Here is a 21,466-nt window from a genome sequence, read left to right on the forward strand (position 1 = left end):
CGACTAACTTTGACTGGGACGACTTTAGATCATCTCATAATCACCTCGAGCCCATTTCCCACTCCCTGGCGCCATGCGCAACTTGGGGCGTGCGCCCACAAGGCCTAATTCGCAACTATCGTACACTTTTAGCCATCTCATGTGTATGTAGTACCTTGTTGTTCATTGCCTACTAAACTCAGTCGCCTCCATATTTTCTGACAGATAACTCTATTCTTGCTGTTGGTTTGCGGAGGGTGGGACCTATAAGTAGAGAGACATCCCGGGGAAAATGGGAGGAAGGGGATTGTATGTGGATGTGTATGCTTAATACCGAGTTATCTTGACTTGTCTGAATTTTTTGTCTTGTATCGATACGTACTTGTCGCTTTACTGTACTGTCTGTACACATAACTCTGAATAGCTCTCTGTTACTCTCTGTTTTCTTTCTGTCTTCACATACAGATAGATAGACACCTGATAGATACAAACTCATCACGGAAAACAAAATGAAGTCCATAAGCGTAACCGCAGCCGTAGCCGGCGCCCTCGCAGCCATCCCACTCGCAGCAGGCACAGCAGTAGAGGACCGCACCACCAGCGTTGACGCCGACGTCAACGAAACCGAGGTCCCGAAGCTCCTCTCCCTCCGCACAACACCAACACCGATTCCAGCAGCATGGACACTGACACTCGAACCCATGCCAACCGAGCAAGTCCCAACCCTGACAACGTATCCAGAGTCAGCGCGAACACCAGAGCCTACATTTGCACCAGAGCCAACCTCAGCAGCAACAGCAGCAACAAACACAATAACCCCAGCAGCAGCAGCAGCAGCAGCGAACACCGCCCGCGAAATGATCGCCACCCAGTCCACTAACACCCTCTTCCCCTTCCCCTTCTTCCCCATCTACATCTACGAGCCCGACTCGGCTGCTGCTCGTCCCGGTGGAGTTGGTGTCGGGGGTGGTGTTGTCCGCGCGCTGACGAACAAAGTGGCCAGGACGCTCGGTATCAACGAGAGGGTTTTGGCGACGGGGGCGGCGCTGGGGGTCTTGGCGGGGGTGATGGTTGTGCTGGTTTAGGGGGTCGTGGTTGGGGGAAGGAATAGGGGGGGGGGGGGACGAGATGAAGAGGTTGAACTGCGACAACGAGATACCTACCTACCTACCTACTTTGGACACGATTCTTTGGCGGCACATACATTATTCCATGGACGTTCTATACCTACCTACCTACCTAGCCTACCTCTTTCTACCCCCACGATCGTCGATGCCCTACTACATACATATCTACATACCTACCTACCTACATCGTTTCCACGTCTTCCTCTCTCGGAGTATTGGTTTCTTCCAAGCCTCGCTTACCTACGGCCCCAAGCTTCACTCGAAACGAAATTCCGAACTTCTGGGTTTGTGCTTGCGTTACGCTGCCACTAAGCACTAGGTTAAAACATTGCGCGTGCTCTCTCTTTCCGTCGATGGGAGCATAGTATGAGATAAGTTCCTGGATGGGAAGGGGGGGGTTTGGTTACAAGATGACGAAGGTGTGCCTATGCGTTGTTTTGCAGGCGGGTTGGTTACACCTCTTCATGCCGATACCCTTTCCCTTCTCTTTTCTCCATGCATTGCATACATACCTACCTACCTGCATGTTATGCATGCGGACCCGGAGGCCGGGGGAGAGGGGAGGTGGGCATATGATGGTGGTCCCTCGGATCTCCGAGCGTTTTGAGTGTAAGGTCGGCTCGGTGTTTAGGTAGCCTTTTTCTTTGGGGCAGGTTGGGTTAGGGTTTTCTGTGACATCCGATCCATGAATAGATTGAGGATGATGTGGGGTTTCTCTTGGGGGGGGGGGGGGGGGGGGTGTTTCGTTTCGGAGAGGGGGTTATTTGTTTTGGTATGACTCAGGCGCCACTACGATCTCTGAGTGACGAGGTTTTTCTTTTTTTTTCTTGGGAGCGAGCGGGAGATTCGAATCTTAGTATACCTACCTAGGTAGGTTCGGCATTTAGAGATTGAAAAGGGAAATAAGAAAGAAGGGAGTGAATAAGACCCGAGTCTCACGGGAACACAAAGACGAATTTACTCGAACTTGGTGCGGTGTTTGTGTGTGTATGTGTGTGCGAGAGTCAATGCTTATACGCTGAGTAGGGATGTGAAGTAGGTGAGTACGTAAGTTTCAAGACTCCGGTTCGATTGATCTTATCAGATCCGGTTGGTTCTTTCGAGGATGCCGGAGCCTTGCCACGCGGCGTAAACTGCCGGTGCGTTTCGGTTGGTTCCTGTATCGGTACTAGGTATGACTGCTACATGATGAATATATTGCCTGCTTGCCTATCTAGGTATATGCTTAGTCTGAATATGTAAGTGATTATGTAGAAGGGCCTCAAAGCGCCCAGCCTTACATACACACATGCATACATACATACATACATGGACATATCGTGTACATCCTCGGTTACGTGGATTCATTGCGCAACAGGTGCACTAAGTACTAGTAGGGAGCTAGGTGGTATTCACCGATGTAATACGACAGGATAAAGGCAAGAAAAGATGGCCCCGGAGACGATCATTAATGCTACTACGTAACTAACATGAACTTGCTTAACCCCCGGGGCTGCTAACATGCTAACTTACCTAAAGTATCGTACCTGATGCGTGGACATATTAGTGGGGTGATGCTGGCTTCTATGCATATCCACATGGCATGTTCAATGTTATACCACCTCGAACTACTACAATCCGTACCATCAGCATGGATGTTGTTTGAGGTATGTAACTCTTACCTACTACCTACATCCATGGATAGTACCTACATAGTCATAGGTTAATAGTAGATATTCGGAGATCGAGAGCGAGCTCGGGTTCAAGGTAAGAACCGAGCATCTAAACTTGCTGTGTCTGATATCATACTTTGGATGTTGTCGACTCTTCCGGGTTTGCTGAAGGACTATGTAACATACTAGATACTATGTAGTTAGAGGTATGTTTCGTACCCAGCAACCAAGAGGAGGTAACACCCTAAAGTCAGCATTTCCAGTCACGTCACAAGGAAAAGGCATTTAGGCAGGTAAGGCGGGATATCTAGTAGGATGGACACCAGAGTACTTAAAAGAGCTCTCCTCCCCGACTTCTTTCTTCCATTATTCATCTATTTATCAGATTAACTCTTGTCTGCTTCTTTGTCTCGACTACTCTACCTTTAACAACAAGGTATCCTTTAGTCTACTGCAAGCCAGACTTCGGTAACAAAACACCTGCAGTAGCTTTATCAAGCTACCTAGCTAAGCTACTTCATCCCACTTGACATCACCATCAACAAAAAAAGCTCTTGGCCAACACCGGCATCATGAAGGAGGGAACGACCATTCTCTACTCCACGGAGACCTTGGGCGACCGCGTCACCAAGTACGCCGAGTCCACATCGCTCAAGATTCCTCAGTCACTTTTGGCCTACCATACCAAGATCTACCAGCGCCCCGACTCCTTCCTGGTCATCTCGAACTTTGAGGCACAGGCCTTGATCTTTCTCTCGCGACTCATGGGTGCTAAGAGAGGTGAGTTTATCATTCTTTTCATCTAATCCTTACCTTCGATAGGGTATATTCAGGATGAAATCGATATACTAACAGATGCAACTTAGTTCTTGAGATCGGCGTCTTCGTCGGGTACTCGGCCATGATCTGGTCACACGCCGTCGGCCCGCGAGGCACGGTCACGGGCCTAGAGTACTCACAGGAGTATGCCGACCTAGCGCAGCAGGCCTGGAAAGAAGGCGGCTTCGACAACATCGGCGTGCACGTCGGCGACGCTGCCGAGACGTAAGCCCCCTATCCCCTATCCCCCATGAACACCTAAAACCTAACCTTTTTTCTCCAGCCTCCCCAAGCTCGCCGACGTAAGCGAGCCCTACGACATCATCTTCATCGACGCGGACAAGACGGGGTACCCGGGGTACCTGCGGCAGATCCTGGCGATGTCGGCGCCGGGCGCGGCGCGCCGCCTCCTCCGCGCCGGCGGCATCATCGCCACCGACAACGCGCTGCGCCAGGGCCTCGTCGCCGACGACAGCGCCGACAACCCGAACAGGCACGCGGGCTACAGCGACGCGAACAGCTTCGACCACAAGGCTGTCGCGGCGGTGCGCGAGTACAACAAGGCCGCGGCGGAGAACGCGCGGCTGGAGACGTTCATGTGCCCGCTTTGGGATGGGCTGAGCTTGGCGAGACTGGTGGACTAGGTAAGGGGTTGGTTTGTTTGTTTGGGAATCTTGTCGTCTTGTAGTAACAGTAACGTCTTGTGAGGGACGAGAAGACACTCGTGGGTGGGTAACAGGCCTCCACGGCATATACATATACGAATACTTGTACCTAGGTAGGTAGGTATGCAGAGCAGAGCAGAGCAGAGCAGGTAGTGGAGATGGAGAGGTTGGGTAGTAGGGACGACGGAACGGACGTCGCTTGCTTGCTTGCTTACTTACATTTCCTTCATGTCCCGAGCTTGGTAGCCAATCAAACTTTACGATCATTTACAAATTCCCCGATACTTGATTCTTTTTGAAAACAGAAATAAAGAAAAAAAAATATCATGTTGGTGACTAAACCAAAGAGCTGCGAAGGAGCTGCTGTGTTACCGAATGGGTTCGTGAAGAATCTTGGCATCAAAGCCACAAAAAAAACAAAAAAAAAACAAAAGCAAAATACTTGTAGTTGAACGAGACAGGGGTACGATTCCTTCTTTCCTGACTCCTTTTGAATGAACATCGTATGCCCCCATCGTCAATCTGTATGTACCTAGGTATATATAGAGTAGAAAAACACAGTTGAAAAAAAAAAAAAGCATCACAGTGGCATTATCTAGGTACCGCGCCACCGATGGCTGTCTGTCTGTCGATTAGGTACTAGGTAGATATTTACATCTCATACCGCACCGCACGAAGGACGATCCATCGTGCTAACTGCGCCCCCCTCTCCAGCCATATCGATGGCAGTCTGTGCCTCTTGTCTAGCTACTAGTCCTGTTCTAATTATTATCGATGGATGCGCAGAAGTTCTTCCCCGGCTAAACCAAACCCGCTGTATCGGTGACGAGGATGAGGATGGGGTTTTCTAGAAAAAAAAAAAAAGAACTGTTCCATCCTGCCTCCTCTCGATTGAATTGAATTGAATTAAATTGAATTGGATCGTGTTCTGAAAACCTAATCTACCTACTGATCCGGGCTGGAGTGGTTTTGGGTATCTTGTAAACGCATTACTTGACTGCTTGCCTGCCTTCACCTACTTACCTACCTATATAAGTACCCTCGGGTATATACACATATTAGTTACGATGAAGCATTAACCAGGGAGCGCATACACAAACGCACGCACGGCACAAGGGGAAACAAACAAAATGGCCATCATCCCCCCTAAACTCCCCACGACCGGCCCTCCCCATTCTCTCAGTCATAGACCACACGGCAGCATTGGTGATTCTGGCCCGCACAAACCACCACCATCATATTCCCCATCGCTGGACGACGGTGTCGGACCGCACGACAACGCCAACGACCTCGCCAACGGCATCGTGGACCTACGGCCGCCGAAGAGTAGGCCTAGCGAGGTGCCGGACTTGGGTTCGAGTGGTGGTGTCAGCGCCACTGATGGCGATGGCAATAGCAACGACAACTCCATGCCAGCAGGCGCTGCGGGTTCTACGTCGTCGTACCACACACCTATCCCTGTTCCTCCCGTGCCAGCAGTACCGCAGAGTGACAAAAGCGCCGGAGGAACGGGCGTTGCTAAGCCGACGGGCTTCCCGACGTGGGGCATTGCGCTGTTGGTTACAGCAGGGGTGATGGTTTTGGTGTTTACGGTTGCGCTGTGGGTGTTTTGCGGGCGTGAGAGGAAGAGGAGGAGGAGGAGGAGGAGGGAGAGGAAGACGCATGGGGATGATGATGATGGAGATGGGATTGAGGGTAAAGGGGAGAGGATAGAAAGAAGGGGCCACGATGATAATAATGGCGATGACGATGATGGTGATGTGAGGGAACCGAGGTATAGACGCGCTCTGGGAAGAGCAGCAGCAGTGGCTTCGTTAGTAGGTATCCCGGTGTGGATAGGCAGGAAGTGGTGGTGCGAGAGGAAGGAGCGGGAGAGAGAGGAGGAGAAGGAGAGGGAAAGGCGGGTTTATGCGCAGATGCTGAAATTGTGGGAGAGCGATGAAGAGGATATGCGGAGAGGGTCTGGGGACCGGGTGGTTATGGCTGGGAACGTGGATGCGCGGGCGAAGGTCAATTTAGATGTGGATGTGGATGTGGATGTGGGTGTGAGAGTGATGAATAGGAATGCGGATGCTGGTGCGGATGTACTAGTTTCGCCGGCGACGACGAGGGGGAGGGGATTATCCATAGTCTCGTCGCTATCATCGTCATCTTCGGACGGTAATCTGTGGAGATACGAAGGGACTACCTAACGGGATTTTATCATCGCCGCAGACGGACGGGACGCTCACCTCGCTTGCTTCGACGCCACGGAGCCCGGTACTACTACATCATGAGGACGACAACTATGAATACAAGAAAATAAAGGGACGGTGGATATATGCCCAGAATGGTTAGGGAAGAGGAATTAGGGGCAATAGGATTGGGTACGACTTTACTGGGAAAAGGGGGGTTTAGCATTTGTCACGGCGTATACATATGTGCATTACCTAGATCGAAGCCAGTATCTTTGGTTATGACTGATGATGATACCTAGATAGGGAGGTATATGTTCAATTTTACGAGCTTATGAAGATACATGAGTACCTACCTAGGCACCTAAGGTATCTATGTAGGTAGAATCTCGAAGGATGAGAAAAAGTCCGAAGTGTGAAACTTTACTTCTTTCTACACGTGGAAAGCCCGCTCGGGAGCTGGCCTGTACCGAGCTTTCTACTTACTATTTAGGTGCCTAGGTAGGTAAGCAATGTAAGAGCGAAGAGCCTTTGACGAAAATTCCGAGCAACTTACCTAGGTACGAGGTATTTATGAACATACATTATCACGATCCACCAGGAATGACCACGCAACTGCTCCTAACAAGACTCAAGAAGACAGGAATTGCACATGACGCACTTACGAAGGTGTTCCCAGTCAGCCACTCACATGGAATCCGAAATCACCGTCTTTCGCCTTTTGCCTATTTCGGCGATTGATGATATTCTCCGTGATAGCCTAGTCCCTATGGGTGTCTGTTTACCTAGGTACGTACATTGCTACAGCCATATAGGTACCTTGATTATAACCTAACCTAGGTACTTAGTAGGTAAGTAGGTTACCATGGGACTCGAACATACCTAAGATACCTACTTTGAAGCTTGGCAAATCACTTGGCTTGGTGACAAGTGGTATTCGCATACAAGGTGTAAGTGTTAGTAGGTACCACAAACTACAACGTGGTCATGGTGTAGGTACCTAGTACCTAGATAGGGGCTATGATTCCCTGGAACAAGTGTTGAGAAGAGTATCACCAATGTAGCACCGTTTTTGGCTACCTACTACTGACCTACATATGATCAGGGACTGAGGATCAGAAAGCAACAAGGCGTGTTACGTAATGGTGTGCTAGATTGTGTTGAAAAGGGGTGAATCTGGAAATATGGTGAGCTTGCCTGGGTGGGTGCAACTCGGGGAGTATAACTGATGTTAAGGAGACATTTGAAGATCTCAAACTTGATCATCGTCAATATTATCTTATATCAACATGTAGTCTGTTTGTCTTGAATCTGAATAGCGATGGCCAGTCAAGTTCACGAATCCATTCCAGGCAAGGAAAACAACAAACGACATATGTTAAAGTAGTATACTATCTTTGCAGTCAGAACGAGTCACACTCCATTCGCTTCACGGGTGACTTAGTAGAGTAGATAGTATATAGACATACCATGCTGAATGTGAACGACAGTGACTGTTGATATCTCCCTCGTTGAGCTTCCATAGCTCTATCTCGCCAATATATAAAACTCCTACATCCCCTTTCCCATCTAAACCTTCCCTCCAGCCAAACCGCGTCTCGTACACTACCTACCTACCACACGACAAACCTCCCTCATATTCAACACTCTTCTACCATAACCAGCAGCGGTATCACCACCACCACCATCACCATGAACCCCGCCATCCACATCCCCGACGACGTCCCCAGCGACGAATGGAAGAAATCCGACGTCTTCCGGTACCGCCCCACCCTCAAATCCGTCATCGTCTCAGGCCTCGACGCCGTCTTCAGCGAGATCAAGGGAACCGTCGAGACCCTCGCGCACTCCATCTTCAACCAGCGGGTCGAGGCGAGCTGGGCGCTGCAGCCCGTCGTCATCGACGTGGGTGGGAAGCCCGTCCGGATGCACGATTACATGGGCGTGCTTTCCCCAACGCCCGCACCACACCACAGCGGAGTTGGGGGTCTCGGGGCTGGAGGCATGGGCGTAGGCGCATTCGACACGCACATCTACGCCCCCGTCATCACCATCCCCCTCCCTATGGGCATGCGCTCAACCGACAAGCGCGTAACCCTGCTCCGCGACGCTTTGCTCTACGACGAGACGGGCGAGTTCAAGGGGCCCCTGGGGGTCCCCTTCCGCCGGAACTCGGCGTACCGCGAGTTCACGCTCGAGTTCACGGCGCAGGTGCCCGACGCCGAGATCCCGGGCCGCAGCTTGTGGTGGCCTTCGACGTATGTGTATCTGCCGGACCCGAGGACGGTGTTTGCGTACGGGTATGAGCCCCAGTTCACGCAGCACCGCACCGATGTCACGAAGCACGTCGCGAACGACCTGATCCTGCGGGACTGGGCGCGTGAGTTTCGGCGCGCGAGGGAGGCTGTGGAGAGTGGTAACGGTAACGGTAACGGTAACGGTAGCCTACAGATGAGCTGGAAGGGGTCGAGTTTGGTGATGGATTATTAGATGGCGTAGGAATAACCGGGTACACTCTTTGGGAGATTGGACGATCATTTTGAGTGTAGCGAAAAGGGGGTAGAGCGATGATTTTTTGGGGATTATCTGAGAAAGGGGGGTGGAATAGAAGGTAACCTAGCGATGAAATTAATTTAGGGAAATTGCCAGCGTCAGATCGAGTTCAGGAGTTGTGAAATATTACTTACTTTTAGGACTTGTGGTTTTTCGTTCGTTAGCCGCCTTCTAAAATTTCCGAGTTACTAACCTGTGAGGTACCTAGGTAAGCATTTAGATATAAACCCCCTATGAGAAAGTTGAATAGATCCCATAACTAGGTGCCTAGATGAATAACACCAACTACCTAGGGTAGGTAGGTAAAGACGGGTTAACATCAACAACATCAAGTGAAAATAAACCGAAACCTAGGTACATATCATGTCGGTAGGCATCTCCTACATACAATCGTAGCCAGGCACATTTAACACTCATCACAAGACCATAGACAGAAAACTTTACATAATGACATTGTGTTCATGAGGATTTGTAAATCACTTTTAATTCTACAACAAGGGTATGGCAAATCTCCATTATCGGGTGCTGGGGTTTTGGGGATAAAAAAACCAGGAGAGACAGATGGAGATATAGGGGTATTGATGCTGGATGACCTCTTGGGGAGAAATGTCATACCTAGACCCCCATCCCCCTCTCCCGGCATCCCGCATACAGATACTCAGGAAGATCAATACAGATGATGATGCAGTCATGCATCATATCCATAACATGAACATTGGCAGTTTACCGCCTCCGCATCCCGCCGCACAATCCTGTCCCTGAATACCGTCCACCTTGCATGAGAAACTTTTGACACACCTTTAAACCCTTGTCATACCAATGCAGCCAGCCTCCAGTAGGCATACCAACCCCCATCCTGACCTACTCTTCATACAGTAGCTAACCAACATGTATGTTGGACGTTACACCGAAGTAGCAGAGCCCCCTTACACCTTTTGGTAGAACAACAGGTAGGCAACTTTGTTGTCCTTGATGTTGTCTTTCATCTGTTTTCCCTTAGTTTGAGGGGCCGGGTTTGATGCACCATTGACAACGGAGCTCCACTTCTTGGTTCCGTTTACTAGAGCACTGACTTTGTTCCATCCTTCATCATCACCACCTTCGTCGTCGCCAATTCCGTCAAATCTGTTCCCGGGCACGCCGACAGGGACATCTCTCTTGTCAGCACGAGACGATGACTTGGCACTGTCATCCTCAACGCCACCTTCGGCAACATCCTCACTTCTGACCCGTCTAATAATCGTGTCATCCATGCGGATCCATTCACGGCCATCCTGGCGCCTGAGATCGACAGTGTAATGTCCGCCACTCGCATTTTTGCCGTGATGATAAATGGCAGCGATCAACCTATACTTAGGAGAACCAACCCCCTCGGCCGTAAGCGCGTTACGTTTTTGGCGTGAAAAGATTTCCTTGGGAAGCTCGAGCTCGAGCGGATATCCAACTTTCTTCCAGATTTTGACAGTTCCAGTACCTTCAGCATCAAATTGGAAACGCTTCAAGTGGAGGATAAGGACTGGTGGTAGGGACTCGATGAGAACCTGTTTGGTAGCTGGCGCATCTTTTCCTCTTGGTGATCTAAAGTCGCCGTGTAGAGTTTCTGGCCCAGTAAGCCCCTTCAGTGCATCGACGATGTTGTGTATGTGAGGGGAGCCAATATCCAGCTGAAGCGGCTGGAAGGGCTCCAAGGTTACAGAATCCTTCAAGCCTGGAACCCTTAATTCGGATCTTAGTTGTCCACCAAACACTTTAGAAATAGGAGATGACGTGATAGGGTGACCAGAGGACCGAGTGATAGTAGCGCGCTGGCGTCGCCCTACTTCCAACCAATCGTTGGCCTCTGAAGTGGCCGTAGGAGACGTTGCGGCAGGGGTAGCCGTTGCGGAGTTTGCGGTTGTTGTAGCTGAGGAACTAGCTGGGTGACGCATTACCTGTGCACATTCGTCATGCAATGCCTCCAGAAGGAACCCAAGGAATTCTTCGGCGTCTTGTTGGTGTCCACGCTGTGAAGTTATGTTAGATGAATTCCATATCGGTGCACAGATATTTCTTACCCTCATACTAGCGAACCTTGGAAGCTTCCTTATGGCATCATAGACAAATTCTGGGGTAAAAGGCTCTCCGTATTGTTCAAGTTCCTCGCTCTTGAGTCTTCGTCGAAGTTGTTCAGTAGAAACTGCTGAATCAATCACCTTGTACTCACGCATAAACATTATCCTAACACCAAGATTAGATCAAACTCCGAGGTTATGTCAGTTGTTTGTAGGAGGCCAAAAAAAAACTCACATGGCATCAATTAAGGGTGTTTCACTCTTGAAACTATACGCGGCTTTCTTGCCGACTTGGTCAAGGAACTCATAGAATGGAATGCAAAAAATGAGGGCTTGTAAGACCTTTTAATGCTGTTAACCAAGATATCCTATCGAGCAAGTAATCAGCGACTTACCGAATTCATATAGCACATGTTGCCAGGATTTATCAATCCCCTGGGCTCCAAAAACGCAATTTTCTGGCCATTATCAACACTATAGGCTCGTAGAGCCTCAGCCAAAGAATTGGTATTCGACTTCACAAAGCTACCCAAGCCAACGCCCCCGTTGCTTTGGTCTACATTATCAGAGTTGAGATCAGATGCCGTAGCTCCAGTACTCGCAGATCTCACACCAGTTGTGCCAGTCGCAGGAGAGGCAGCCGACGTGGTACGTGCAAATAGTCCTGTCCAAAGTTTTGGACCCGTCTTCACTGGAGCAGGAGCAGGCGCAGGCGCAGTTTCAACTTTTTCTTCGACGTTAGAAGTCTCACTTGAAGCGGCTGGAGTCTCAGAGGAAGAGTTCTCAGCTGGGTGCTTCTTTTCTGAAGACTTGGCAACAGTACTAGGCGTAATTGTCTCTTTAGGGATTGCTTTAGGGATTACGGGGACGATAGGAATGGCGGGCACAGTTGTACGAGGGGTAGGCTTTAAAGGTTTGGTAGGGGTGACTGATGTAGCGGTTGAACTCTGGATCGGTTGACTTAATCGAGGAGTGGATGGTGAGGCCGGTTGTGGATTCTCAGACGACTCATCCGACTTTGAAGGCATTTCGGGATGTGTTGGCTGCTCATTGGTAGTCGAATCGGTAGCGACGGTAGGTTTAAGTGTAGGCGTTTTTGATAGTGAGGCATCAGCTCCCGTGGTTTCACCATTCGATCTAGTAGTAGGCTCTGATCCCTTTGGCTGATTTGAAGGTAGCTTGATGAATTCGGCATTAGGAAGCTGTACCCGCTTTCTCCTTTTGGATCTCGCCGACTTCGTGGGGAAAGGTATATCAGGTCGCGACAACCAAGGCAACTAGAACAAACTCATCAGTCATTGCGTAGATACCTTAAGTCGAGATTTAACTTACAGGAGGTCTAAATGGCGACTGGGTTGGCCTAAACTCGACATCCAGAGTACTGGAAGTGAGTTCTTGATTTTGGGGGGTAGGTGGTGTCATGGGGGTCGGAAGGAGCTGTGAAGAATGCGTCGAAGACGGGGTTTCGGGTACAGAAACAGGTGGGGGTGGAGGCGGCGCAGCGAGCGCATACGGAGGAGGAGGAGTCGCAAGCGCCGGGGAAGGTTGCTGTGGAGGTGGAGGTGGCCGGGAGTAAGGCTGAGGAATAGGCTGTAGGGTGGAGGAGACGATAGGAGGATATTGTTGATGGATGGTGGGAGGAGACCGTTGAGAGTAGGGATTGTAATGCATATATGGTGGATTGGCCATGGCGCCATTCTGGTATTGGTGAGGAGCTTGAGAGTAGAAACTCTGGGCATAGGGATTCATATAACTGTTGTGGTAGACAGGACTGACGTGTTGATGTTGATGTTGGTGTTGGTGTTGTTGATGCGGTTGGTGATATGGGTGATGGTGGTTTGGATACTGCGGTGGTCGTCGTCGCCCACCGCTAGGTCCCATATCAACTTGTCCTCTTGCCACAACTCCTCCCCCCCCTCCTCCGCCGATACCTCCCGGCATGGGCTGCCCAGCCGGCAGATGACTACCGTTCATCTTGCCGGCTTGGGGATGATGAAGCAGTGGCTATCCACCGCTTCTGCGACTGTTCTTGTCGCCAATAGACAAATCGCAACCTTTTGTTAGTACGAGGATGCGAAATGGGATACCCAAGACGATGATTTGCTTGATAGGTGCGCGTTAGCAACTGATGCGTCACGTTGTATTATCAGTTCCGATCCACTTCCGCAGTCGTAGGAGACAGCAAAAATGAGTGGCGCGACCTTATAGGAAGCTTAAGAAAGGGGCAAGTAATCAGATAAAATCAGGAGGGAGTGTATCAAACCATGCGCAAATGCTAAAGGTAAGGTAAAGCACACCTGTAGATGTCCTGTGGGTGTTAAGGGAGTTTGGCAGATTTGCGCGTTGGAATAAAAAAAGGTTGAAGTTAGTCGAGATGAGGTCAACTTGACTTTGCCCAGTTGTTTTCCGACTTTTTCTTAACTTTCCGACCAATAAAATAGGTACGTAAGTACTTAGTGCATACTACCTTATCCCGGCTAGTGTTAGGTACTGCTGGGTACCCTGGAGCCTCAGGCTGGAGGTAAGTTACGGGTAGGTCATGTGTACATGCTAGGGTCCAACTTAGCCACATTGATCAGCCACATTATGTTAACTAACTTACTTCAAGTTCAATGTTCAATGTTAGATATAACTTCAAAGTTTGACCATCGAACCTTGAACTGAGCGCATTAAAAATATGCATGTACCAGTGACATAACTTTAATGCCATTCATCTATGTACATACATGTACTATGTAGTACTAGGTATGCCATGTGCATATGTATATCTTCAAGATGATGCTCTATAGTAGTTAAGTGCCTACAGACACCGATGAATAAGAGCATTGGAAGCGGCAAACAAGCTACTGTCATTTATGTTCTAAACTACTAAATAGCTGAATACTGATGCCAAAGCTCTATAACGCCCTGCTATGCTATGTGACTTTACGCCTTTTGTAAATGTGTTTGCATACACTTGAATTTGGGTATCCATATGTACTAGGTATGTATTTTCAAGTTGCTGTTAACCCTGCCTTGCAACTTCAAGGCTAACAAACTTGAAATATTCATGTTACCGTGATTTCTCTTTGTGCTGTTACTGTAGCTGGTTACCAACATGTTAGCGGCACAAGCCTCATTCGTCTCTGAATAACCATCTCCCACCGGGACGCATAGCCTCCCGATATCTTTCGTCGATAATCTTGCGTGTCATCCTGGCCGCTTCTTCCTTGTCCTTTTGTTCCTCTTGGGTATTTGGAAAATCTGGCCGCCAGAACCCTGCTGGAGATGGTGCACGGTGAAAGCGATGGCGATGCCTACCATCCTCGTTGGCGAGTTCCTGTGTCTTGGCCTCAAGCCACAACTCTTCTTTCTCTGGTTTGCTCATAGTTCCCAATTTCCAGGCTTCATCGCCCAGATATCTTTCTAACAAGGCCTGAAAGTCTGATGAACTAGTGTGGTCACGTGCGACACGTGCTTGTAGCCGAAACGTCTGACCGCAGCAACCTTCCTGAACGCACCCTGCCAACCCAGCTCGTTCATCCTTGTTTCGAACGACATCAGTAAAAGCATAATCGAGGCCATTGTTAGCGTTGGGGTTAATTCTAAAGTCACCAATGCCTAACTCAGATTTGGGACGTTCTCGTAAGCGCTTATGGCCATCAATCACCTCGTTTGCTACTCTCTTATCAGAGGCCCGCTTCGCGTTCTTAGTTGCAGATCCTTCATTACGGCTGGATAATTCCGTATTATAATGAGGCCGAATGAGTGCAAGAGGCTCCCTCGGGCTATTCTTGTCAAAAGGCAACTCGCGTCTCTGCGGTACTTGGGTCGTGGAAGGTTTAGAGATGGGAAAATGACCTTGCCGTACATTGGCAGATATGGAAATGACCTCACGCTCTGGTAGAGGAGTGCCGAGGAGTCCCTGGAGGCGACCTGCTTTTGACTTCCTCTTTATCGTGGATATTGATTCTTCATCGTGGTCACCATCTTCTAGGAGACTAGCAATACCATTGTATAAGGGCGATGCCTTCTGTTTTGCTACATAATGCGCTTCTGGTCTGTGACGAAGAATTGAATTGCGGTCTGAGGGCGTTAACAGGGAAGAGTGATTCTCAGTTTCTGGTAGAGGGGCAGCCGTATGATGATCAGTGGGTGTAATGGGAACGTGGTTCGGTTTTGCCGCGGAATTTAGTATATGTATTTCTCCACCTCTGCTTCTGAGTCGACTATTTTCGTTGTGTAGATTAGCTGGTTTTGAAGCGAGTACTTCTTCAGATGCTGGCCTAGTTCTGCTCCGCTTCCTCGGCGTCTCTACCCTCCCCCCTTCAGCGTCAAAATCAATATCTTCATCTGGCACAAAACGACGTTGTTCCCCAATAACCAATGGATCGGAACTATCTTCTAGCTTAATTTTGGCTAGAGTTGGAGTCTTCTTCCTTTCATCATCACCAAGTTTCCTCTTGCGCAAGCAACGCTCTGAAACTATGACTGGTGGATCTGATGATGATTCGTTCTTGACGACCACATCTTTTGGGCCCGAAATTTCAATCTGAGCCAGAGGTGGCAATATATTTGCGTCGTCGTCTTCAGTGGTATTATAGAGCTCGGAGTCAGGGGTTTCGTCTCTTTGGCTGGCTCGTGACTCTTCATCCATCGTCATCAGCCCCATAAAATCTGACTTTGCAGGCTTGCAGTCAGCAACCTCGACGATAGTAGGCGGTCGTATCGATGGAGTCCCTTCCGGTACATGGCTAGGTCTTCCTTCGAATCGTTCGGACTCAGCCACTTGTTGCATACTTGCAGGCCAGACAGAGGTGTCAGAAGAATCATACCCCTCAAAGGGACCAGATACTGCCGCCGCTGACGCTTTTAACTTGATACCCAGCTTCTTAATTATCCGCTGCCGCTTTTGACATAGCTCATTTAACTCATTTGCATGGTTCATCCAATCATGGTAGGACTTCGTCTTTTCTCGAAGGAGTTGGTTCAACACTGTATGAGCATCTTGAAGTTCCAAGTACTTCCCATGTAATTTTGTGAACTTGTTGTCGAGTTTCAAATATTCCTCCTTGAGCTCAGAAAACTTGAGACCCTCGATGTTGAAAGTACTAGGTTTAGTAGAGGTAGATCGCTTGGAATTTGTGACCTTGTTTGTAGACATGGGAGCAAGGGGAGTCCGCATGTTCCTGGCGTCATCATCAAATCTATCAGATGGGGCTTTGACTGAGGCACCTGCAAGCTTGTCGTTCTGGAGAGCCAGAAGTTCCTTTTTTAATCGTCCAGATTCTTCATTTAAGCGGTCTACGTCAGAGACCTTGCTTTTTAGATCCTTGACCTCGGCATGAAGCCGAGAATTCTCCTCAATGTATGGCTTGAGACCTGTTCTGCACCTTAGTACCTAGCTATTCTTTGACAGATGATATTCGGGGATTAGTTGAATCACGTACCCGCATCGAGCTGGTTATCAATCTGATCACATACTCCAGTGAGCGCGTCAAATAGGGCAGGCCGACCCACTTCCTTGAACCAACTCTCCATCTAGGTAGAGTTGGATTGAACTCAAGGATTTGTCGTCATAGGTGAGAGCTTTAGTTTGACTTGATTTGATTTAAATAAGTTGTCAATTGGAAAATGGATTTGACATTGACAAATGTTTGAACATTTGAAATGCCAAGGTGGCAGCCTATCAGGTAGTACCGAGTACCTACCATACCAATTGATAGCAGTAAGGTGCGACGCGTATATTGAAGGATGGCATACGCGCCAATGAGTTGATCAATTAATAAACAGTCTTAAAAGCCCCACAATTAAGTACCTAGGTACATGTATACCATTAAACCTTCGCACCCCTCCATGCCTACTAGGTACAACATGTAATGCTATGTTGATGCATGTGCCGAAGAAAATGAACTTAACCTAGATACTCTAATAACTGATATCAAGATCAGTAACCTAGAGGTACGCTCTTATCCTTTCAACATTGAGATTACTATTCAGACTATCTACTATGTATATATGCATATGTAGGACCTAACCTAGGCAAATGTGTTCACCACATGCATGCAAAGTTTGCTCACATTTGGATGCGACTTACACGCACGCGCATCTTCAAGTGGAGGTATGTAAGTTAAACAAAAAATACTATGTTTATCGGGATAGGGCTGCATATTGCCCCCATCCTGCAAGGCCCACGCACACTCTCACCCCAGTCTCCATTTTCAAAATATAGTCGAATTATGAAAAACAGATATACGTGAGTTGCTTGCCATTGCTAAGAAGCATGTTGTAAGCACTTGGGTGATTCTTACTACCCTAGATATGTATGAATACTATGAATTCATATCAACCGTTTCCCTTTGCAAATATTCGGAGAGGAGCATTCCGGGACGGGAGAATCAGTAGGTAGGTAGGTACCTATCGATCATATCCAAGTGGGTATGTAGGCAAATCCCCCTCCCTCCCCGCCGTGACAAATCCGGTGGACAATGCGATGCACCTAACCTAGGTATATAGGTAGGTAGGTGAGTTCAGCCTACTATACTTTCCCAGCTAGAACATGTAGTTATAAGTAGATAGCTATAGCAATACTGGCTCTGTGCGGAGAAGCATATATTATTTCCCATAATAGACTACTATATCGAATGCTACATAACATACTATGTTATGCAACTAATACCCAAGTAAACATCAAATCATACATGCCCTCAAATTCTCAAGATAAATCCATCATTGCACGGGTTCTATTTGGTTCCATTTTAAAATCTCAACGTCTCAACATCGTCATCATATCGATAAATCCAGTTATGTTGGTGTCCGTGGGATTAGTGACTCAAGCTTGCCACTAACCTTAGGTACATAGGTCACCTGGATAAGTAAAATGCACTTTAAAATTTTTCTTGTTAGAAAGCCCTGGAGGTGGAAGCGACAATTCGTATACAGTTCATGGCGGTAAAGCAAGGCACGTGCCCTCTAGCCGCTAGAGTGGCAGAAAAAAGCCTGTCGCCGTTCCAAGAATGGAAATTGGTGATTCCCACAAAATTTTGAAAAGTCAATCAATCAACAATCAACCGAACGTTACGTGCGCAAGGTGATTCAGACGACGATCAAGGCAATAAAGTTATCTACAAGATATTATTACTTTGATAACCATTTACAACAACTTTGTTCTTCTTCTCAAACCCTTTTTTCTTCCATTTTCAGTCTACACGATCCTGTTGTAGCAAGGTGGATTAGAGAGTGTGTGTGCAGTTGATAATTCAAAAACACTTACTTCAGATCTCATCACCTTTGCTGCTTTTACAAGCAAGTGAGTAATACATACAGACAACACAGCCCGTACATGATTCGAGGTACTCTTTTATACGTACCTGCCTTCTCTATATCCAGATGTCCCCCAGTACCATCAATATCTCCAATGTTTTTTTCAGAGCTCCTGCATTTTTATGTGCCTGCCCTTGCCACATTTTTACGATGCCTAGGCTAGTGTTTATGTAATTCCGGCGCCTGCATTTTTTGGCCGACTTCTAGGGTGGACCTACATACCTGAACATATACTTTAACGCTGCTTCTCTCATCCCATCTGTCCCATCTATCTCATCTAACCTACATACTACCTACCAACTGCACAAAATAACCAGCGCACCCACACACACCTGTCTATTTTCTCTGAGGGGAAAAGAAAAAAAGAAAAAAGAAATTCACTGTTCGTTCACCTACCTGCTTTCCTCACCTTTTTTCACACAAAAATCTTGGCCGGCTTCTTCGGTGTCACGCCAATCGATTACTTCTTCGGCAGCAGTTTACAACGCCGATCACATTTTTCCTTCTACCCAACATTATCCCAATTCGTTACTAACAACTTTCTTCTCACAAGGGTTTATTCTCACATCGTTGTTAGGTGCGCAAGGATTACGATAGTTCTTGGTGAGTCAGGTTGAATCTCTCGCGTCAAATTCTTGCATTATGAACCCCTCTATTCGTCCATAAACACTGGATTACAAGTTCACAACCCCACTACCATTGCTTTTTACGCTTTTGCGCTTTTACACTTTATCAACCCACACTCATATCGCCCCACTGATTATTTACTGTGGTATAGACAAGTTTGTCTATCTATTAACCCTATTCTTACCTACATATTACTCATGTAGCAACACCTGTTTTTACGTCCCTATGCTTTCCTTATCTATCCATTATGATCCAATCCATTGAAGTCTGGCTCTATGCACCTAGTAGTCCCACTGCTGCTTCGAACTTTAGTTTGATTTGGTGGTTTGGTACCGGGTTCATTCCTACAACTTGATTGTCACACCCTGTATGCTTGGGGTTCTTCAAAAACTAACATTCAATTTGTGCTTTGACAGATTTGAGACCATAAGACAAAATGGATTTCCAAGGTACTACGCGTTCATGCTACAACTGTAAGTATTGTCTCTTTATTGAGCTTAAAGTTTTTAAGACCACTCAATATTATTCCTTCATTCGTTTAGCATTTTCTAACATTTTTCTTGTATAGGCGGCCAACCTGGTCACCAGGTATGTTGAGACCAGATACATTGATATCGGATCGAAACTTGATAGTGGGCATGATCTCTAACCTGCAGATTTTAGGCCCGTGAGTGTACCACTCCCCGCGGCCCGGCCAAGTGGTAAGTAATACATGGACCCAAGTCACGTTATGTGGTTTATATTAACATTTCAAAGCTACAACTGTGGTGGAGACGGACATCTCAGTAAGTGCCCCGTGACTTCTTATATTGGACTGAACAGTTTCTAACCATATATCTATACAGGCCGTGAATGCCCCGAGGGTCCTAAGGACACCAAGTCCTGCTACCGATGTGGCCAGACCGGCCACATCAGCCGTGAGTGCCCTCAAAGCAGCGGCCCAGTTGGCGGCGGTGGCGGCGGCCAAGGCGGCTCCCAGGAATGCTACAAGGCAAGTTCCTTAATACCCTTTACTCACTAATGACCATGTAATTAACGTATTTGATGACAGTGTGGCAAGGTTGGCCATATTGCACGCAACTGCCCTGATGCGTACGGTTCCGGCGGCTACGGCGGCGGTGGCGGCGGCGGTTTCAGCAGCGGCGGAGGTGGTGGTGGTGGCTATGGTGGATCTCAGGGAGGCAAGACTTGCTACTCTTGCGGTGGCTACGGCCACATGTCTCGTAAGTAATCTTGAGAATTTGGATTTAATTCTTCGCCCTAACTTTCATTTTAGGCGAGTGTGTCAATGGTAGCAAGTGCTACAACTGCGGAGAGAATGGCCATTTCTCTCGTGACTGCCCGAAGGCCTCGACTGGAGGCGAGAAGATCTGCTACAAGTGCCAGCAGCCTGGACATGTCCAGTCTCAGTGCCCTAACTAAGTAGATCTACGCCCGGGGGGCTTCAACCTCTTCCAGTTGTGGCGGCGGACTCCTCACCTCATGATGTTACTTCCGCCTACGCTTATATTCTCTACCATCAAAAGTTTATGAAGGCAGTTGGTGACCGTGGCCTGTGGAAAGGTCACCAGAACAGTAGATGATTGGGATGAATCATCTCCTCAAAAATCTCCGGCAAAACACCTTGTATATTTCTTCTCATGGTTGGCCTCTGCGTGGTCGCTTGCGGCTGATTGCGATTTGGTAAAGCCGGGCATTCTCATTTGGAACGGAACGAAATGGACAGCCCCCCGAGACAAACATCTTCTCTTTTGATATTCAACATCATGAGACGAGACAACGGCACCTAAAAATTAGGGGGTAGTGGTCACCTGGGCATAAAAAGTTCTTCCACGGAATATGGAGTCATGGATTTGCTTTGCTATGGATATCGCAGGTTCTTTACGGCATTGATCGCGTCAGATCTGCAGGGTTTCTCGGACTCATTACACCAGCACCTTATGAACGGATTTTCTACAGTAGTTGTTCGGAAGATAGAAATGCTGAACACGAACGGAATGTCTTAATTCGGCCTAAACCACTCAATTGTCTTCTCTTCAATGCTTGACTGTACCTCTAATACTTCTCTGCTGCTCATAGTAAAACATTGATCGAGTAGTATAGCCACCGTTATTCTAAGAAGTCGGCAATGTAATGTATAGTGCTTACGACTTGAAGGTTAACGTTGAAATTTGATTATGAAGTACCCGGACATCCTAGGTTAGGTATGTAATGGACTCGAGCGTGGGGAGACCCGCGCCTTTGGACATGATCAACACGTGGACTACCCTCGGCAGGTACCAGGTAGGTAAGCAGTAGGTAGCTTTGCTATTACTGTGCTTCTCGCGTACCGACCTGATCAAAGGTACCAATGCCTGGATATAATTCGACTGTGGCAGACGTGATACTATACACGATACGTGATACGTGATAACGTGGTATACGGTAGATACACAATATATCAAGAAATGTAATCGAGTAAAAACAATTAGGTAGGTAGGTAGGTAGGTAGGTACCTAGGTTAGGCAGGTATCGTTG

The 21,466-nt window shown here is 48.0% G+C and overlaps 7 protein-coding genes across 7 annotated transcripts; 4 read left to right on the forward strand and 3 right to left on the reverse strand.

Moving 5' to 3' along the window:
• Nucleotides 1-488: 488 nt before the first annotated feature.
• GGS25DRAFT_523546 (uncharacterized protein) lies at nt 489-1,064 on the forward strand (the record flags this gene model as incomplete). The annotated part of the gene is made up of 1 exon (XM_049264442.1): nt 489-1,064. The coding sequence occupies one exon, from the start codon at nt 489-491 to the stop codon at nt 1,062-1,064; it is 576 nt and encodes a 191-aa protein (XP_049114534.1).
• A 1,865-nt stretch (nt 1,065-2,929) lies between these two features.
• GGS25DRAFT_498417 (S-adenosyl-L-methionine-dependent methyltransferase) lies at nt 2,930-4,720 on the forward strand. The gene is made up of 2 exons (XM_049261698.1): nt 2,930-3,792; nt 3,848-4,720. Exons 1-2 carry the CDS (start codon nt 3,660-3,662, stop codon nt 4,219-4,221), a joined length of 507 nt encoding a protein of 168 aa, XP_049114535.1. The 5' UTR covers nt 2,930-3,659; the 3' UTR covers nt 4,222-4,720.
• On the forward strand, nt 4,685-6,284 carry GGS25DRAFT_498418 (uncharacterized protein; the record flags this gene model as incomplete). Its single annotated transcript, XM_049261699.1, has 1 exon — nt 4,685-6,284. A coding segment is annotated over exon 1 (912 nt), but the record flags the coding sequence as incomplete, so codon positions are not given.
• Nucleotides 6,285-7,710: 1,426 nt separating this feature from the next.
• GGS25DRAFT_498419 (uncharacterized protein) lies at nt 7,711-9,099 on the forward strand. Its single transcript, XM_049261700.1, has 2 exons — nt 7,711-7,807; nt 7,886-9,099. Exon 2 carries the CDS (start codon nt 8,109-8,111, stop codon nt 8,904-8,906), a length of 798 nt encoding a protein of 265 aa, XP_049114537.1. The 5' UTR covers nt 7,711-7,807; nt 7,886-8,108; the 3' UTR covers nt 8,907-9,099.
• Nucleotides 9,100-9,753: 654 nt separating this feature from the next.
• On the reverse strand, nt 9,754-13,100 carry GGS25DRAFT_359826 (cysteine proteinase). Its single transcript, XM_049258124.1, has 5 exons — nt 12,353-13,100; nt 11,416-12,297; nt 11,256-11,362; nt 11,024-11,186; nt 9,754-10,972 (listed from the first exon to the last, which is right to left on the reverse strand). The coding sequence occupies exons 1-5, from the start codon at nt 12,992-12,994 to the stop codon at nt 9,896-9,898; spliced, it is 2,871 nt and encodes a 956-aa protein (XP_049114538.1). The 5' UTR covers nt 12,995-13,100; the 3' UTR covers nt 9,754-9,895.
• Nucleotides 13,101-13,932: 832 nt separating this feature from the next.
• GGS25DRAFT_359852 (SAE2-domain-containing protein) lies at nt 13,933-16,735 on the reverse strand. Its single transcript, XM_049258125.1, has 2 exons — nt 16,450-16,735; nt 13,933-16,381 (listed from the first exon to the last, which is right to left on the reverse strand). The coding sequence occupies exons 1-2, from the start codon at nt 16,538-16,540 to the stop codon at nt 14,136-14,138; spliced, it is 2,337 nt and encodes a 778-aa protein (XP_049114539.1). The 5' UTR covers nt 16,541-16,735; the 3' UTR covers nt 13,933-14,135.
• A 2,168-nt stretch (nt 16,736-18,903) lies between these two features.
• Nucleotides 18,904-21,083, reverse strand: GGS25DRAFT_498430 (uncharacterized protein). Its single transcript, XM_049261701.1, has 6 exons — nt 20,226-21,083; nt 20,001-20,172; nt 19,795-19,940; nt 19,706-19,734; nt 19,518-19,650; nt 18,904-19,422 (listed from the first exon to the last, which is right to left on the reverse strand). Exons 1-5 carry the CDS (start codon nt 20,345-20,347, stop codon nt 19,595-19,597), a joined length of 525 nt encoding a protein of 174 aa, XP_049114540.1. The 5' UTR covers nt 20,348-21,083; the 3' UTR covers nt 18,904-19,422; nt 19,518-19,594.
• Nucleotides 21,084-21,466: the final 383 nt, after the last annotated feature.

This window comes from Hypoxylon fragiforme, assembly GCF_022984875.1.
Source record: "Hypoxylon fragiforme strain CBS 206.31 chromosome Unknown GGS25scaffold_7, whole genome shotgun sequence".
NCBI classification, from domain to species: domain Eukaryota; kingdom Fungi; phylum Ascomycota; class Sordariomycetes; order Xylariales; family Hypoxylaceae; genus Hypoxylon; species Hypoxylon fragiforme.

Coding starts and splice junctions, on each gene's coding strand:
- GGS25DRAFT_498417 (XM_049261698.1), top strand. CDS start 3,660: ATGATCTGGTCACACGCCGTCGGCCCGCGAGGCACGGTCACGGGCCTA. Junction 3,793..3,847: donor CGGCGTGCACGTCGGCGACG/CTGCCGAGACGT, acceptor CTAAAACCTAAC/CTTTTTTCTCCAGCCTCCCC.
- GGS25DRAFT_498419 (XM_049261700.1), top strand. CDS start 8,109: ATGAACCCCGCCATCCACATCCCCGACGACGTCCCCAGCGACGAATGG.
- GGS25DRAFT_359826 (XM_049258124.1), bottom strand. CDS start 12,994: ATGAACGGTAGTCATCTGCCGGCTGGGCAGCCCATGCCGGGAGGTATC. Junction 12,298..12,352: donor AGTCGCCATTTAGACCTCCT/GTAAGTTAAATC, acceptor AGTTTGTTCTAG/TTGCCTTGGTTGTCGCGACC. Junction 11,187..11,255: donor ACACCCTTAATTGATGCCAT/GTGAGTTTTTTT, acceptor TCTTGGTGTTAG/GATAATGTTTATGCGTGAGT.
- GGS25DRAFT_359852 (XM_049258125.1), bottom strand. CDS start 16,540: ATGGAGAGTTGGTTCAAGGAAGTGGGTCGGCCTGCCCTATTTGACGCG. Junction 16,382..16,449: donor TGATAACCAGCTCGATGCGG/GTACGTGATTCA, acceptor GGTGCAGAACAG/GTCTCAAGCCATACATTGAG.
- GGS25DRAFT_498430 (XM_049261701.1), bottom strand. CDS start 20,347: ATGTCCAGGCTGCTGGCACTTGTAGCAGATCTTCTCGCCTCCAGTCGA. Junction 20,173..20,225: donor GCTACCATTGACACACTCGC/CTAAAATGAAAG, acceptor AAGATTACTTAC/GAGACATGTGGCCGTAGCCA. Junction 19,735..19,794: donor ACCCTCGGGGCATTCACGGC/CTGTATAGATAT, acceptor CGGGGCACTTAC/TGAGATGTCCGTCTCCACCA.